The following is a 16,426-nucleotide window of genomic DNA, read 5'->3' as shown; positions in this document are numbered from 1 at the left end:
GCTTCGATGGCAGAATTCTCATTCGACCCTTTTTACAGACTTTTCTATTTTGCTATTTGTGTTCTTTTGGTTCTTTTTCAGACTGATTCAACAGAAGTCAACCGCCCTACTTTTCACTTTTACGGCCGGAATAAAAAAGAGTCTAAATTTACGAATTCAGAAAAAGCTGCTTCGCTTCGTTATCGTAAGAACAATCGCCTATTCGCGATTTTCGCACTGTGACTGTGCTGATTCTGGACACCTACAGAGAGATACCATTACAGAGTGCTTTAGCAACGCCCACAAAGCTAGGGTCTGAGAACAATTATTGCATTTTTGTATTTTCAAGGAGAAAAATATCAATTTTGCAAGAAGAATTTTTTTAATTTCCAATTTCTTGAGCAATAATCGTATAAAAAGCTCTTTGGATTTGAAACGAGCTAGAAATTATTGATTATAAACTCCTCGCTGACCCTAGAATAGCTCAAGAGGTGTGGCTAGAGAAAAACCCAATTGCATAACCGAACTTCCTTTTGGACAACAGAGATCGAATCAGAAGATTATGGCTTGAAAGAGCCGCTTTATCGAGAAATAAGAAAGTAGCGACCGAAGGAGTTGAATGCAAAGAGCACTCAAGACCAGCCATTTTCAACAACTGCGAAGAATCTCCGGCTTTGCCGAACAAACAAGACTCGTAAGTAGAAATTAGGGCAGTAGATTAAGCGCCTCGTAAAAATGAAAAAAAAACTCGAAAACAGGTTTCCTAATTTAGAATATAATAGCTAGAAAAGCGGCTTTTCTAGACCTTTATTGGACAGAATGTCTATCAAAAAGAAATCGGTTTGAAAAAGCTATGACGCTGCGCCACCTACTTCGCCGAGAATCACAATTTTTATGGCTAGGGTGCTAGAAATTTTTCTTGCAGGAAATCGTTCATTCTACTTGAAAGAGTTGATAACGCGGACTCTTAGGTCTAATTATAAAGTTCAATTATTGTTCAACACTCGAGATAACAGGAAGTTTTTCAGTGAGATAAGAATGTACCCAATAACCAAACCTCTCTGTGCGAAAACTTTACATAAAGATAACGCTCGGTGAAGTCTTGTACTTAGATTTGGGTAGATCTTAATCCCACTGAACGACTTCCTCCCATCTCAATTAAAGAACATAATTGAATTTTAATTAAGAAGCTACCCCACCAAAGAAGCTTCCGCAAATTTCAAGACGCTCTCATGTTATATTCTCTTGCAAAGGTCTTATATTTTAATATTCTCCTAGGAAAGATGTTCAAAACCAGAAGTATCGCCCGAAGAAGTACAGTCAATTCTCGGCCTGCGCGAGCAAATCGTCAATTTCAACTCGCGAAATAGCCGCGTTCGACAAGTCCACTCAAATCTTCTCCCTTCGAACAATCCAACTGAGGATCGGTGAGTTCAAATTTTGAACGAAAACGAGGTGAAACAAAAGTTCACACACTCAAACAGTGTTGCGTAATGAAAACTGTTTGCGATTGATGATTCTTACTGAACGCTTAGCCGATCGTTATGTCAATCCCGCTCGGCAAATGGACATTCAATCATGAGCGGCGTGTTCGATGGTCATGCTGGTCCGTGGTGCGCTCAAGTAAGTCACTACTGAATTAAAAGTCGATAGAACAGACTAATTTTTTCTTAATTATTCGAAGGACTGAGCGCTCCGGTAACGCAAATGCACTACTTAGCGTAGTAAGGTTAACCTTTTAAAAACTTTTCCATCCACTTCCTCGCTTTAGCTGATATTAACTGCGCCTTCAGCTTGCATCTGAACGTCTGTTTTACTACATCCATCTCGCTTGTCTCTCAAACGAAGATATTGAAAAGATGCTTGATCTCTATTACTCGAACAAGCCCCTTCCGGGAGGGATTTTCGAATTTAATTGACCTTAAAACTATTGAATAATGCGCAGTTAACTTTGTCGCGACGTGAACTTTAGATTTCGCTAATCCCCGAAGTCGAACCCGAACTTTTTCCGAACTGCCCACGAGCCCTCACTTTCCATCACCTACGCCAACGCTGATTTCTTGAGGAAGCTCATGAACTTTGGCGAGAAGCTTATCAGCGATCTTGAAACGCAACGTCGCTCGCCGACAGAGTCGATTTATCTCGCCGCAGTACAGTTGGACAAGGATTTGCTTTCTGACGCGCTGGAGCCAGATTGCGATCCGTGGATGATTCGTGCTGCTGTATCCGGCGCCGTCTCCTGCTTTACCTATATCCAGAACCAGCATCTCTACGTAGGAAACATCGGCGACGCAGCCGGCCTACTCATCCAACAAGCTGGCGACAAAAAGTGGATCCCGAAGAAAATGAGCTCGGTCCACAGCGGCCAGAATCAGCGCGAAGTCCAGCGAGTGCTCTCCAATCATCCAAAGAACGAATCCCGATCGGTGCTACGAAATCAACGACTTCTTGGATATTTGAGCCCTCTTCGCGCTTTTGGCGACTGCAGGTGAATTCTTGTTCTTCGTGAAAATCGCATGTTCAAAAATTGCTTAGATTCAAAATGACGCTATCAGAACTTACCTCGATTGAAGACCGCAACCTTGATTTGGACAATGATGGTCAGCCAGACAAACTTGTTTTACCTTTTTACCGAACACCGCCTTACCTCTCTGCAAAACCTCAGGTAATCAACTTCCTCCTCTTCGAGCGAGATCAAGATCGATCCTTCAGATTCGTTATCATCGCCTTGGCGTCACAGATCGCGCAATCGTTCTCGCCAGCGATGGTCTTTGGGACGTTCTAGGGCACGCTGATGTTGCTCACCTTATTGGAGCGTATCTTGAGCGCGATCCAGAAGTTTTTGAAGCAAATGCTGCTACGATGTTAATAAGAAGAGCCATTGGAGAAGGATGGGATGGTAGGGCCTCTCCGCAAGCGTCAATGATATTTATATTTTTAAGGATATGACGAGATAGAAGTCCGCCGCAGCTTGGCTCACTCGCCCGAAGAAAGTCGAATGTACCGTGACGACATAACAGTCCAAGTCCTCTTCCTGTGACAACTTCGTCCCAATTTCCTCCGTGTTGTGTTTCATTCCTGCCCAAACATTCGTCAACTTGAAGAACAAAGAATTGAGCTTTTGAAGTAACACTTTGAAACCTTTGTTTTGCTTCGTAATCTACTGTAACTAAACATGTTCTGCTTTTCTGAGCAAATAAACGAATACAATAAAAACATTTAAAAAAACATGGAAGTGGCTAATTGAATGTATACGGTTCTTACTTGATTGAGTTGGTAAAATTTGTACAGTTTGTAAAACATCATGCAAATTCGCTAAAAAATAACCTGAAACCTCATTTTTCTTTGGGATAATTACACTTTCTTTTGAGTAATAATTTGCTTGTTTCGCTGGGAGTTTAACGATGGCAATGGTTCAAAAAATATCGCGGTCTTTTTGTCTTAGAATGGTGTCTTAAATGAGGCGAGAAAATGATTCGAGAGCAGGACGAAAACGAGGTTTTTACAAAAGCTGACAATTTCAAATGTTCCGTTGCGGAGCCCTGGACCGCTCGGCCACTGCACAGTAGCATCATATCCGGCCGGAACTACACGATTGAAGTAGCTCATCCTCACAAGGTCGGTGCTGAGTAAATGACTAGATTTTTCTATCGATCAATATCTCAGGGAATTCACAAGCTTCAATGCGAGTCACAAGGTCACGTGGAACGCTGGCTGGCAGACTTCCATAACAACAAGTCGCCTGACAGGAATAACCGGCGCCGCCATGCTACACAGCTTGAGCTTTGGGTGTCTGAAGCGAAAGGTCTGCCAACAAAAAATAGACGCTACTATGCAGAAGTCCATTTTAACGAACAAATCTACGCGCGGTAAGCCGCTTTGCTCCTCAGTCTTCTGGGTTAATACTTGTTTCGTAGAACGTCTGTAAAAGAAATCCAAAACAGCTCAAACGGTATTCAATCTGGGTCGATTGTGTGGGGCGAGTACTTCGAGTTTCCATTTCTGCCGGACATCAGAATTGAAACCATTCGTTTGCACATCTATCGCGAATCGGACAAAAAGAAACATAGAAAAGATAAAGATTATATCGGTAATTTGTATCGTGTTTTTTGTAATCCTGAAAGTGTCTCTTTAGGACTTGTGAATATACCGATCAGCTCGTTGACTACGGGTCAATTTTTCGAAAAATGGTTTCCAGTAACAACCCCGAAGTCGACCTCAAAATCTGAAATATCCGTCCGTATGAAGGTTCGTTCCATTTTCCCCCCTTCAACGCTATTTTCTGAAAATTAAGACACGCTACCAGTCCCTAAAAATATTGCCGCTTGAACTGTACAAACCCTTCGCTGAGTATCTCACCACACACTACCTCCGAATAAGTCAAATCCTTGGCCCCGCTATGAATGCTGAGCAGAAAGAACGCGTTGCTGGATCCATGGTGCGCTTGATGATGGACACTGGAAAGCTGAAAGTAGCGCTCAAGTCAATTTCTTTCTCTTCCAAACTTGTTTTTCTAGGACTATCTGACCGATTTGATGGAACTTGAAGTCAAACGTCTTGGGGAAGAACAAGAAGCGCTTCTTTTCAGAGAAAACTCAATTGGATCAAAATCCATCGAATCGTTTCTGAAACTCGTTTGTCGAAATTACCTCAACGAGTGCTTGAGTCAAGTTGTAAGAGATGTGATCAGCAACTCCGGCGAAATCGACTGCGAAGTCGACAAAGAAAGGAAAGCCGGACATAATTTCGCATTCTTAGTACAGACAATTTTCTACAGAGCACAAAGTAACCTGGAAGACCCAGATTGAAAGTATTGAACGGTCGAAAAAGATTATCTCCGAATGGGGATTTGGAGGCAAATCGATCACAGCTTACGCGCACTGCGTATACAGCCGTGAGAAGGATCATCGCGCAAAAGAATTTCTTCCCAAATGAACTGCGCGAGGTGTACGTCGCCTGGCGAGATCGGACGAAAGAATGGGGCCGCGAAAAACTTATCGACCGTCTGATTGCAGGTAATTTGAACGAACATGATTTCGAAATTTTGTTCGCGAAAACTGTTGGGGAAACGCTCGTCTAAATTTACTATCTGGTAATCCATTACCAATTTTTGGTAATGCATTACCAAACTTCCCAAAAATGGCTGATTTTGCTAGGTCAGACAGCCTGTGTGCGCTCCGCGCCTGTCTGGTAGGATACATTTTGAAGTGATTTACGTATTTTTTGAGCAAAAAAATTGCAATTGTTGAAAAAATTTGGTAATGGATTACCAATTTTTGGTAATGCATTACCAAAAATCTTTGGTAATTTAGACGAGCGTCCCCGAACTGTTCTAATCCACTTTCGACCAAACCAGAGTATAATCCTCTAGACAGCCAAAAGTAACTTCTCTCGAGTTTATTATGCCATCAAACTGGGCGAACATTGAAGTGGAACGTCTGAGAGCAAATCGTAATCGCTGATTACAAAGCAGATTTGGAACCTGAGTTTTCTGAATCAAATTATTGTTTTTCCAGCTGGTTCTGAATTGAGCACTTGTTACTTGCAAGCGTTTTAAATGCGTCTTGTATGTTATTAATGTTTTGAAAATTGGATTATCCTTCTTGTCAAAATTGTTGAATCAACAAAGATAACAAGTTTTCTTTTTCAAATGAATTATTTTGACGCCCGAATAGAAAGGATGGAAAGTTTCATTTTTGATGAGTATGAAAAATGATTAAAAAAATCGACATAAATGTTTACCAAGGTCTGTCAAGGTTCACATCAATATTGATTCTCATTTGTAGTTTATTTATTAATCACTCGAACTCGCGGGTAAAAGCTGCCTTGTTGAAGAGATGCGAACTGTCAACAACGACTCTGATTCTGCAACATGAATATATTGATTAACCTTTTTCATTAAAGGATCGCTCTTTCTCCGACTATTATGTCCAGCATTATTAACGCCCTCGTTGTTCGCACTGGCGCCGTCGCTGCCGAACGATCGGGCGAGCCGGACGCTCACCTTGACCGCGAAAATAGTGCAATCAATGGCCAACGGCGCCCGCTTCGGAGCCAAAGAAGACTATCTTTCATACCTCAACGAAGTGCTCGACTCGCAGCGTGACGAGTACAAGAATTTCGTAGAAGCAATCTCCACTCGTCAGGTGAAAAATAGACTGCCCTCTCCCAGAAGGGATTTAAGCCGGCATCGACGTTAATTTAAATATATCAGATGCCGCTAAAAGCGGGTTTCGAGGGACATGTTGAGCTTGGAGTGGAACTGGCAAAGTTACAGCAGGTACTGAGCTCCGTTCTGGCGCAAAACGAGGATCTGAGGAGAAACGAGCAGCTAAGAGACTTACGCAATGTGCTCGACAAAGTTAAATCGAGCTTGGAAAACGAAAACGAAATCTATATAGAAAAGCCTTCCTCCAGTAAGTTTTCATTTCATTTTTGGCAACGACTAAATCAATAGTTTTTCCATAAACTTTGATAGTCATCATTTTCAATCTTGCTTCCAATCTGATCAACATATTCTCACTTTTCTTTGGAAGCTAATGTGTATAATTTTCACAATTAAAATTTATGAATGAAATGATAAAGAGCCCGTTTGATATAAGTAGATAAATAGCATGAAAAGAATATTTTCTTATAAGAATCGGACCGACACAGGCGGCGATACGGTTATTGAAGATTCTTTATCATTTTCCTTCAGCACCGTTGTTAACACCAAGAAGAGACCCCCTTTCATTCCAGAACCCATCTTTCAACTCGAATTCTCCACCCGAGCTCATTCCCATCCACCTCAATCAAAACGGCATCGATACGAAAAAGGCGCTTGACGAGTTGGACAACGAAGTGCACTACCTTCAAGAAAGCATCGGCATGCGGACGAAAAATGAACTAACAAGCACGTGGCTTAATCAAAATCACCAAGTAAGCAGCTAATTCTCCCCAAAAGTCTCTAACCCCTCATTTCAGCGAGACCCAGAGGAGCTAATTAAAATCAATGAAGAGCTCGAATCTAAAATTCTTCGCCTTGAATCTGACAACGCCAAGCTACTGAAAAAACTCTCTGATAGCCAAAGCAATAACAACAATGGTAAGTCTACTTCTCCGATAACCGATAAAATGATGACTCCTTAATTTACAACTTGTCTAAAAATGGTGTTTTTAATCGTTAAAATATCTTACGTCTACTTTTTTTCGCGGCTGACCTAATAATTTAGACCCAGGGGAATCGACCTCGCGAATGCTGCTGGAAAAGGCGTCTAAAGCCGAACAGGCTGTTCAAGCAGAAAGAATCCAAATGCAACAAGTCATTGACACTAAGCAGCGGCTTATTGAGAAGCAGGTAAGCCCCTTACCGCCTAAACGGACGGCTTGAGCCTAAAGATTTACAACCCGAAGGTCATGAACTTGGGATTTAATGGCTCGTTTGCCCATGCCCTCCTTTGTCTAAAAATGCTTATTTTAATGATTTAACGCTAAATCTTAGAACTACCGCATCAGCCAGCTTGAGAACCAAGTCGAGCAGCTCCTCAAAGACAAGAAATCCTGATGACAGAAAATCTAACTGAACAAAGAACTTCTACTTCTGATTCCGCATTCTATCCTTTCCGCACTACTCTGTTTCAACGAGAGTTAATCTACATTCCCGCTTATTATTTTAATGCTGTTTTAACCTTTCTCTCCTTCGCGTCGTTCTGCTTGCTTATAAACTCAAAAGTTTTAAGTTTAAACTTTTGTTTAATTTTTTCTGTTGTAAGTGAAAACTACCGGCGTTTCTAGTTTTTTTATTAAACGTTCTTTGTAAACCTTGGAAGGCCCACATGTTGTTGCCAACACTAGATTCGTACTATGTCGTGCTTTCTTCCGAATATTCATTATTATTGTTCAATCCTATCACAACCCTTGTCTTACCTAGAGTTTGCATTTCTTAATTCTGCTAACTCGCCCTCCTCTCAAACTGATCTCTTCCCATTTCCTTAATTCCATTATCCCGTTTCTTCTTCTTTTTCTATAAGCGTATGAGTACCTTATAAATTATCATGCCCAAGTTCTGGAAATCTGTACTACTACTAACAAAAAAATACACAAAGATATTTCATTGATCCAATTTTGAACTGGACGGCTCAGTGGTAAACTTCTTCCAGTTCGCGGTTTCCAATTGTTTTGCACGCTCTTGTGTTAACAAATTGCACGCAAGTTTGACCATTTCGAAGAACATATGTGCTTTCACTTGATAAAACCTGTTTAACAATTAATACCGCGAAACGTGGCTTTGGCGTTGATGCCACGCAAGTTCTTCAAAAGAGAGGCCACTTACAATTTACTAATAAACAGCAATTTCTGGTTTTTGAATGTTATAAAATAAAATGCAGGTAGCAAGAACTTACAACAACCTCAATTGGTAGGAATTATGTTTTCTAACTTGACAAAACAGAATCGATACAAGATAACAACAAATTAATCACCGCCTGAAAAGGCTGTGTTTCTTTCCTTCGCAATCTTTTGTGATGTTGCAATTTCCAACTACCGTAGCAAGAAAGCCCAAATAATGATGCATAACATGGGCTTAAACCCGTGGAGATAAGGCGAACTGGGAAGCATGTAACGCTGAACTGCGGCCTAGAATTAGACCGATAAGAATGTTTGGACATAAACTCATCGAGAGTAACGCGAAACCGAGTTTTACAACTATCTGGAAAAAGCTTCGCCGAAAGCAGGGTGGCTATTTTGGATTTGGGGGTTAGTTGGAATTGGATTGGATCCAATCCAATAAGGTTTGGATGGAATTTGGATGGCCAGGGTACCGGATTTTGTTGGGGAAAATTGGGCAATTGGGGGAAATTGGGGAATTGGATCCAATAAAAAATATATCGCTAAACTATGCAAAGAAGGGTCATTTTCATAATGAAAATGAGAAATTTTGGATAAAAAATCATTGTTTTGGCTATGTTGAGCCTCCTTTTGGATAAAAACTTACTGTTTCCCTTCTTTTCAAAGAGCTAAAAGCCTTGGAAAAATTGGAAATCCAATTGGATCTAATTGGAATTGGGGATTTTTGGGGAATTGGGTAATAATTGGGTTGGGTTGGATTTTGGATGGATAGTTCCGATTCAAAATTTATTGGATGGAAATTGGATGGCCAGACCCCAAAATTTTGTCCAAAATAGCCACCCTGGCCGAAAGCCACGTTTTAGCTTGAATTTCAATGAAAGACTTTCGTCGATTAATAATGCGAAACTCTCTCTAACCAAAGATTTAACAAGTTTTTTTCTATTTAAAGTCGCTAACAGATAATGAGATAATTATCGCCATGGTTTCAGTTAAATATGCTCGAACTTGACCACGTCCCTTCATTAGGGTATCATTCGTCAAACAATTAAGGGGCTATCTCAATCGATGCGAAGCAAGCAGAGGGTTAAACAAACTGCATTTGAGATGAGCCAGTGCCCCGCCTCTGATGCATTTAACCAAATAATAATTGAGCCGCAACTCTCGAGCAGAAGATCCCCCATTTTAAGCCCCGACCAAGCTCATGTAACATTATCAGCCTTCTTTTGAGCAGAAGACGCGTGACCAGGGCGCCGTATAGTGCCCTCACTGAGCCTTAGACCGGGGCGCTACTCTGCACAAGTCGCTTTCTCTTAGCTCGTGGGCGGAGGCCAAACGCTTACGGCTAACCCTTCTCACGGCTGGCTTCAAATCAAGAGGTCCAGTCTCAGAAGAATCTACTGATCAAGATTTACAACTCTTGAAAATAATTTTAAACACTCCTCCTCAAAACCGATTCCCCGAAAACACCCAAAAAACTACCTAAAAGACCTGAAATCAAAGAGATTTTCGCAGATAAAAAACGCTTGAATACGCCGTGCTCAAACAATTAATGAAACCAGGGTAACACAGAGTTCACAAGAAAGAAAACAATATCATGCCAGCGAGCGCGACTGCTTATGGAAGGCAGTGTTTGCCAAACATGAATGAAGGGAGGGTCAATTCATTTTCAATAATTTTTTGTTCGACTTAAACTTAATTTCCAATAGACCATTGTTAATAACTCGTAATTATAAAGCGCCTTTTATTCGTGGAACCAAACCAACTCGATTTTAATTCCCTGCTTATTTCCTATTTTAAGTCAACAATGATATTACTTTCAAGCAAAGAATACATGCTATATAATCACGTATAAATTTCTTGGAAATCATGAGATTTTCTCCACTCGCCACTTGAACTTGAATTATAGTCACACCTCGAAGTCGATTTTCAACAACAAATAGTAAATCAATTACTTGTAAATCTTTCTTTATTCATCTTCATCAATTCCATTTTATTGGTAGAAGACTCTTTCGTCTGGTCGTTAAAATGAAAATGCAAAAATGCGAATTGACCGCGGCTAAGACGAGATCGCCTTGATCTTAGATAGTTTATCCTCCGACGATTCTGGCGTCTTCGGCTGCCTCCCAGGGCAAACAGCAAGCCCGAACTTTTTGACCTCAGAACCGAAGCTTTCCTTCTTCCCTCCTCATCCCCTTCAACCGTCTCCTGTTGCCCACGAAGTACAACCTCAACTCCAGCCTCAAACTCTCATACAACAGCTCCCTCAATCTCTTCCAGTTTCTCCGACAATCAACGAGATATCAAAAAACTCCCCTTGCAGTAGTGCTGCTAGCTTACCGCCAGCAATCAGTACATGTGCTCCAATTACAACTCAATCAAGTCCACTTCCGAACTCGCCCATTCTCTCCTGCGACAAACCTCAGCCTCAGATCATCCCGAAACGCGAAGTTATCAGTCCGACAAGTTTCCTGTCCCCGCAGCCAGCATCCCAACCAGTATTCCACTTCCAGAAGCCTAAGCAACAGAGGTCGAATTCCCTCCCCGTTTCGCCGAAAGTTGAGCCAGGCCTTCTTCCAAGAAAAAAGAACAAAAAGGGTCCGGTAAGAAAAAGGATCAGATCGGAACGATGTGACATGATCAATTATTCAAAAAAAATAGTAGAATTATAAAGCTTTTTTAAGCTTTTCCGGTCTAAACAAAACAGTAATTTTTTTAGTTTTTAGTTTTTGTAATATTTGATTAAGCGGAAATAAAATTTATTTCAGGCACCGAAACTTTTTGGAAACGAAACGTGCAAAATCTGCGACGCTAAAGCTACTGGATTTCACTACAATGTACTCAGTTGCGAAGCATGCAAGGTAAGAAAGTCTTCAATCGTTCAGATTGATAGACAACTCCGTAGACATCATGGGACTAGTCAGTGAATGTTTTGATATAATTACTCGGGGGCTGTTTTATAAATCCTCTCGTTCATGAACTATCTGTGTCAAATTGATCCTTAGAATTTTTTCCGCCGTGCAGTGGTCCATAAACTCAAGTACAGATGCAAAATCGGCGCAGGAAGTTGCTCCGTCCTCGCTGGACATCGCCCAAGATGCCAATTTTGCAGAATGCAAAAGTGCCGCAACATGGGAATGAAAGACGAATACATCAACAGAATCAATCGACAGCGAAAAAATGCAAAACAGGAACGGATCCGGAAACGCAAAATTAATTCAATCGTAAAAATTCTTCTTCCTCACGTTTTTGATTTTCTCCTAAATATGTCGTAGATATATCTTGGCTAGCAGACGTTCCAATTTTCCGAGTCTTTAAAAGATCCCAAAGCCTCCAGAACCAATGCCTCAGAAATACCGCGTGATCATCGAAGGCAAGAGTCTTGAAAATCTTCAGTTTTGTTTTTATGGGAGTGTAAAAAAGGTCGTTAGCTTTGTTCGTTGCTTACCTAAGTCAAGAAAATGTCAAGCTAAATTCGTAAAGTCGTCAATAAAAACCCGAAACTCTGAGACTAATGTTTCTCATCTCATTTTTTCATCAGACAAGCCCTATCTTTAAAAGACCCGTAACATGGTTGTAATGACTCAGAACAAGGTTTACGTGAAGGCTGGGACGGAATGGCACAAATTATGGACGATGTCACGTCGTTAGAAATTAACAGCAATACAGGAGTGGATTCACAAATTTACGTAGATCTTCAATTATGTTCCATAATTTATGGACTAGCTCATAAAATATTCAAAATAATCAGGCCCCTAAGAGCTTGAACCTTACAAAAGCTAAATGGGGTCAGCTCCGTTACTCGTGGACAGATCAGCGTATTTTTTAAACCCAGGCGACTCCAGTGTTAATTACTTAGGATTTCGTTTTGTGAAACTGCCCCAAGATCGCATTGAATCATTTAACTTCATGTCGCAGATGGCCGCGGTCAAAGGTAGCAGATGACGTTGATAACACAAAGCAACTTAATTTATCTTCTTCAGTGAAAAAGATCATCTACTTCTGCAAGCATATTCCGATGTGGAAGGAGATGCCCGAGCTCAGTCAAATAACGCTGATAAAAAGTGAGTTTAGGGACTCTCCTGGGTTGGCATTTTATGATCATTACGGGATTATAAGAATCTTTTACGACTGCCGTCTAATTTCAGGTGGTTTGACGGAGGCAATGGTTTTATATAATACCACCGACTACGATGGCGAGAGCGACCAAGTAAAGTTCATTGATGGAATTGTCCGACCGAAGGATGCTTTTCGCACGTGCGGCTTCAGTCCGGAGATGATCGACGGTAGGTGTCGCTGCTCAGCAGTCAGTTCAATACGCGTACAAGAAGTCTCCAATAGTTACTTAGACGTGAAAAGATTTTGTGTGCACCTACGCCAATATTATCGATTCCATCCTTAAAAATCTGTCACAGCGCTCATCAAAATCTTCCTCATCGACTCATATTACCATAAATCGAATCGAATGTTATATTTATTTTCAGCCATCTTCGGTATTTGGCGATACTGCTACAATAAAAAATTCAACGACTCCACGACAGTTGCTCTCCTCATGGCCGCGACCCTAACCTCGCCCGATCGACATTTCATTTCGGAATGGATTTTAACCAACAAACGTTTTCATTTGATATTCATCATCCTCATCAAATTTCTAAAACTATGGTTTTTTAAACGAGTCATAATATTTACAGAGAATTAAAGCCTGTTTGACGGATAAGCTTTTAAGAATCTGTCTAGTCTCCAAAGAGGGATTACTCTCTTCAAAACCAGGCTTTTCTCTAAAGCGAAAGCTGTCTATTTTTGAAGATGGTTTGTCCGGATATTCGATACTCGCTTGGCCAAAGACGTGCCTGTAGTTTCTTTAACTTTAAATGAATAAATCCAGACACAGATGGAAATGAACAAGGAAGAACGAGAAAAGACAGAAGCTCTCCACCAAGAAATCATAACGGCGCTTCAATGGCATTTGAAACAAACAACCGGGGCCGTTTCTTTTGCTAGAGGTAGTATTCGGTATCAAAGCTAGAAGGATTCATGTGATTTCGTAGCGGTTTCCGTGCTCACCCAATTGCGAAATATCTCAGACCAGCTGATGCCAAGGCAACTCAACGACTTCAATGTGCTAGGGGTAAACATGAGCCCACTATTTGCTGAAATCTACAGCCATTAAATCCGTGCATATTTATTTAAATTTATCCAAGACAAACTGTAAAACTAGCTCACCTCTTTTCCTGAAAAATTCCCCCCTCTCTCTGTTAGCCGTGAATCTTGAGCAACTTCACTAGACAAAATCCTTCATAGTTCAAAAACTATCAGAAATGGTAAATTTCTTCAATGATTTTGAATCAAAGTTAGCTTCAAACATTTCTTACCCTTTCTATTAGATAACTTGTTTTTTAAATCAATTTCTATACAAACCTACAAACAACAAGAGTGAAACAATACTCCTAGACGTCAAATAATACCGTGAGAATATTCCGGTTAGTAGACAATCAATTTGACCGTATTCATTCAAAAAACAAGGTTCCGCTCATGCTTTACCGAAATAGTGATGATATAGAACTAGTTGCATTAGGTTCTATCGAATTGTTTATTATCAAACTCTAGTTTGCTTTGGTGCTTGGGTTTTTCTAGCACTGAGTCAGAAGTGCTAGTGTAATCTACCAAAGCAACCTTCCTAAAAGTTCAATTGACAATTGAATTCGTGCTCACTTCTATAGTGAAAATAAACTAAGAAATAGAAACCACAGTTGTTATGTCTTTATTGTTTTGTCGAATTCCAACTTGTTTGCTGGTAATAAGCAGGGTGAGCAGGACTCGGAATAATTCTTGCGGTCAAAGCAAAACGAGAAAATTCGTTATTAAATTACTATCATGCCATGCGACTGAGGGGGCGTTTCCTTCCGGCCTTGAGTCTCGTCGATAGATGTGCATATTTAATAATCAATAAATTTAACCGCTTTATAAGTCGACGAGTTCCATATTTCCTCATCAGTCCGCTTTGACAAAGCAGAATTACCTGATCTTTCTAAAAAAAACTATGAAGCTTTTCGGTTCTATCCTCGGCCTCGCTGCCGCTAGCGAGTTCAGCCCCATCATCGATGAGGTCAACGCCGCCAACGCTGGCTGGACTGCCGGTGAGAACTTCCACGAGCAGACCACTCTCGAGGATGTTCGATCTTGGCTCGGAGCTTGGTCCAATGCCGACTACGACTGGCCACAGGTTTACCCCCACGACGACCTCGTCGGAGACATTCCTGCTACTTTCGACTCTCGATCCAACTGGGACAAGTGCACCGTCATCGGTAAAGTCCGAGACCAGGGTGGTTGTGGCTCATGCTGGGCCTTTGGCGCTGCTGAAGCGATCTCCGATCGAATCTGCATTGCTTCCAAGGTAAAAATTTAAGAATATGCACTCTGATCTCAAACTTTAATTTCTTAGGGTGCCACTGATGTCATGTACGCTGCTGAGGATGTGCTGAGCTGTTGCCTGTCCTGCGGAAACGGCTGCAATGGAGGTTATCCGCTTGCGGCTATGGAGTATTTCGTCACCCGTGGATTGGTTACTGGTGGTCTCTACGGAACCAAAGACACTTGCCAGCCCTACACGTAAGTCTGCGACCAATAACAATCAAATCCGTATTGTTTTTATTAAGTTTGGAAGCATGTGAGCACCACGTCCCCGGCGATCGACCTCCATGCACTGAGGGTGGCGGAACCCCCAAGTGCTCTCACGAGTGCATCCCAGACTACACCACTAAGTCGTACAGAGACGACAAAGTGCACGGACACAAGGCCTACTCCGTCCCCAACGATGTCGAGAAGATTCAGCAGGAAATTATGCACTACGGACCTGTTGAGGCGGCATTTACAGTTTACTCTGACTTCCCCTCGTACAAATCCGGTGTTTACCGACATACTTCTGGCAGTGAGCTTGGCGGCCATGCGATCAAGATAATTGGATGGGGCACCGAAGGTGGAGACGATTACTGGTAAGAAAAGAAACCAAAATGACAGGTCTAATGGTTGCATTAAGGCTGGTGATGAACTCGTGGAACTCCGACTGGGGAGACAAGGGTCTCTTCAAGATTCTCCGAGGACAAAACGAGTGTGGAATCGAGAGCGAAGTCGTTGCTGCTACTGTCGATGCCTCCACCCTTCCCGGAAACTCTTTCCTCTAAACGCTTTCCGTTCCTTTTATTGAAAAATAAACATATCCACATTCTTAAACGTCCCGAGTTGCACTGGGTTCAACCCATATCGAATAAGTACCTATCTCAGCCTATTTTCAATTCAAACAGATGCTTGCGTCATCACTTTGGCAAATAACCAAAAAGGACAAGAGTTGTACAAGGGTTAAACATATTTTCCCAAAACAAGGAGAATATTCAAAATAAGCCTGACTCAATTATTTTCAAAAATAGAATATGTTTATTATAAGAAAGTACTTGGATTGCGGAAGACGCTAAGTAGAAAAATAATGATTGTCGTACGGATGTCGTAAAAGTTTACAGGCGAATCGGGGCGGAAGCTGGCACAGACGAAACCTGCTTGTTAACCTCTTTCTTTGACTGTTTTGCGCTGCTGGCAGACTGCTGCGCGGAAAATTCAGCAGCGATTTTGGAGAATTCTTGCTCCCAGTCCCATGCTTCGTTATCTTCCTCGAAAAGTTCGCGGGGCGGAATGTTTCGTTTCAAGAGTCCCAAATCAATGTCAAATTCGATATTCAAGAGCGACTGGTCGTCGTTGGTGATCTCGATCTTGCGCTTTGGCGGTTGTCGTAGACCTGCGGAGCCTTAATTATAAATTCAAGTTCTCTTTCATTAAGGCCTCCAGGCGTAATACAGCACTTGAATTACGAAAGGTATTTCGCAACGGACTTACTGCTAGAAACAACCACGGAATCTCTGAGAGTCGGGATTGCTTTCGCTCTTGCTCCAGAAGGACCGGCGCTGGGGTTCGGTGCTTGCATTTTATTCGTGTTTTCGTCAATAATCTCTTGTTGGAAAAATCTCAGGTGGCGACGGGGGCACTTCTAGGATAAACCCGTTGGAGGACATTTTGTTGAAGAAAACACACTATGAATTAATATTTGCAGGTGAACTTGCGAACTAAAGTAGAAAGA

General features: G+C 41.6%; 4 protein-coding genes across 5 annotated transcripts; 3 read left to right on the top strand and 1 right to left on the bottom strand.

Moving 5' to 3' along the window:
• The first annotated feature begins 142 nt into the window (after positions 1 to 142).
• Positions 143 to 8,075, top strand: LOC145700477 (disabled homolog 2-interacting protein-like). 2 transcript variants are annotated; one of them, XM_081777749.1, is made up of 16 exons: positions 143 to 292; positions 469 to 673; positions 1,258 to 1,406; positions 1,515 to 1,602; positions 1,773 to 1,874; positions 1,971 to 2,467; positions 2,515 to 2,644; positions 4,274 to 4,450; positions 4,497 to 4,708; positions 4,810 to 4,994; positions 5,884 to 6,125; positions 6,194 to 6,395; positions 6,677 to 6,897; positions 6,943 to 7,063; positions 7,191 to 7,315; positions 7,460 to 8,075. In XM_081777749.1, exons 2-16 carry the CDS (start codon positions 599 to 601, stop codon positions 7,520 to 7,522), a joined length of 2,589 nt encoding a protein of 862 aa, XP_081633875.1. In that variant the 5' UTR covers positions 143 to 292; positions 469 to 598; the 3' UTR covers positions 7,523 to 8,075. The 2 variants fall into 2 exon arrangements, with proteins under 2 accessions (XP_081633875.1, XP_081633876.1); XM_081777750.1 differs by lacking the exons at positions 143 to 292; positions 469 to 673; positions 1,258 to 1,406; ... (2 more) ...; positions 1,971 to 2,467; positions 2,515 to 2,644 and adding exons at positions 3,424 to 3,597; positions 3,646 to 3,848; positions 3,897 to 4,069; positions 4,115 to 4,227.
• Positions 8,076 to 9,294: 1,219 nt separating this feature from the next.
• LOC145696715 (oxysterols receptor LXR-alpha-like) lies at positions 9,295 to 14,198 on the top strand. Its single transcript, XM_081773796.1, has 12 exons — positions 9,295 to 9,958; positions 10,371 to 10,904; positions 11,070 to 11,162; positions 11,307 to 11,492; positions 11,623 to 11,674; positions 11,896 to 11,970; positions 12,188 to 12,235; positions 12,285 to 12,365; positions 12,450 to 12,587; positions 12,786 to 12,895; positions 13,193 to 13,304; positions 13,350 to 14,198. Exons 1-12 carry the CDS (start codon positions 9,899 to 9,901, stop codon positions 13,469 to 13,471), a joined length of 1,611 nt encoding a protein of 536 aa, XP_081629922.1. The 5' UTR covers positions 9,295 to 9,898; the 3' UTR covers positions 13,472 to 14,198.
• A 78-nt stretch (positions 14,199 to 14,276) lies between these two features.
• Positions 14,277 to 15,531, top strand: LOC145696717 (cathepsin B-like). The gene is made up of 4 exons (XM_081773800.1): positions 14,277 to 14,695; positions 14,744 to 14,910; positions 14,958 to 15,293; positions 15,338 to 15,531. The coding sequence occupies exons 1-4, from the start codon at positions 14,342 to 14,344 to the stop codon at positions 15,480 to 15,482; spliced, it is 1,002 nt and encodes a 333-aa protein (XP_081629926.1). The 5' UTR covers positions 14,277 to 14,341; the 3' UTR covers positions 15,483 to 15,531.
• Positions 15,532 to 15,720: 189 nt separating this feature from the next.
• Positions 15,721 to 16,319, bottom strand: LOC145700010 (uncharacterized). The gene is made up of 2 exons (XM_081777273.1): positions 16,186 to 16,319; positions 15,721 to 16,096 (listed from the first exon to the last, which is right to left on the bottom strand). The coding sequence occupies exons 1-2, from the start codon at positions 16,271 to 16,273 to the stop codon at positions 15,810 to 15,812; spliced, it is 375 nt and encodes a 124-aa protein (XP_081633399.1). The 5' UTR covers positions 16,274 to 16,319; the 3' UTR covers positions 15,721 to 15,809.
• Between the last annotated feature and the right edge of the window lie 107 nt (positions 16,320 to 16,426).

Source organism: Oikopleura dioica, chromosome 2, assembly GCF_907165135.1.
Source record: "Oikopleura dioica chromosome 2, OKI2018_I68_1.0, whole genome shotgun sequence".
NCBI classification, from domain to species: domain Eukaryota; kingdom Metazoa; phylum Chordata; class Appendicularia; order Copelata; family Oikopleuridae; genus Oikopleura; species Oikopleura dioica.
This window is presented reverse-complemented; position numbering and strand designations above follow the sequence as displayed.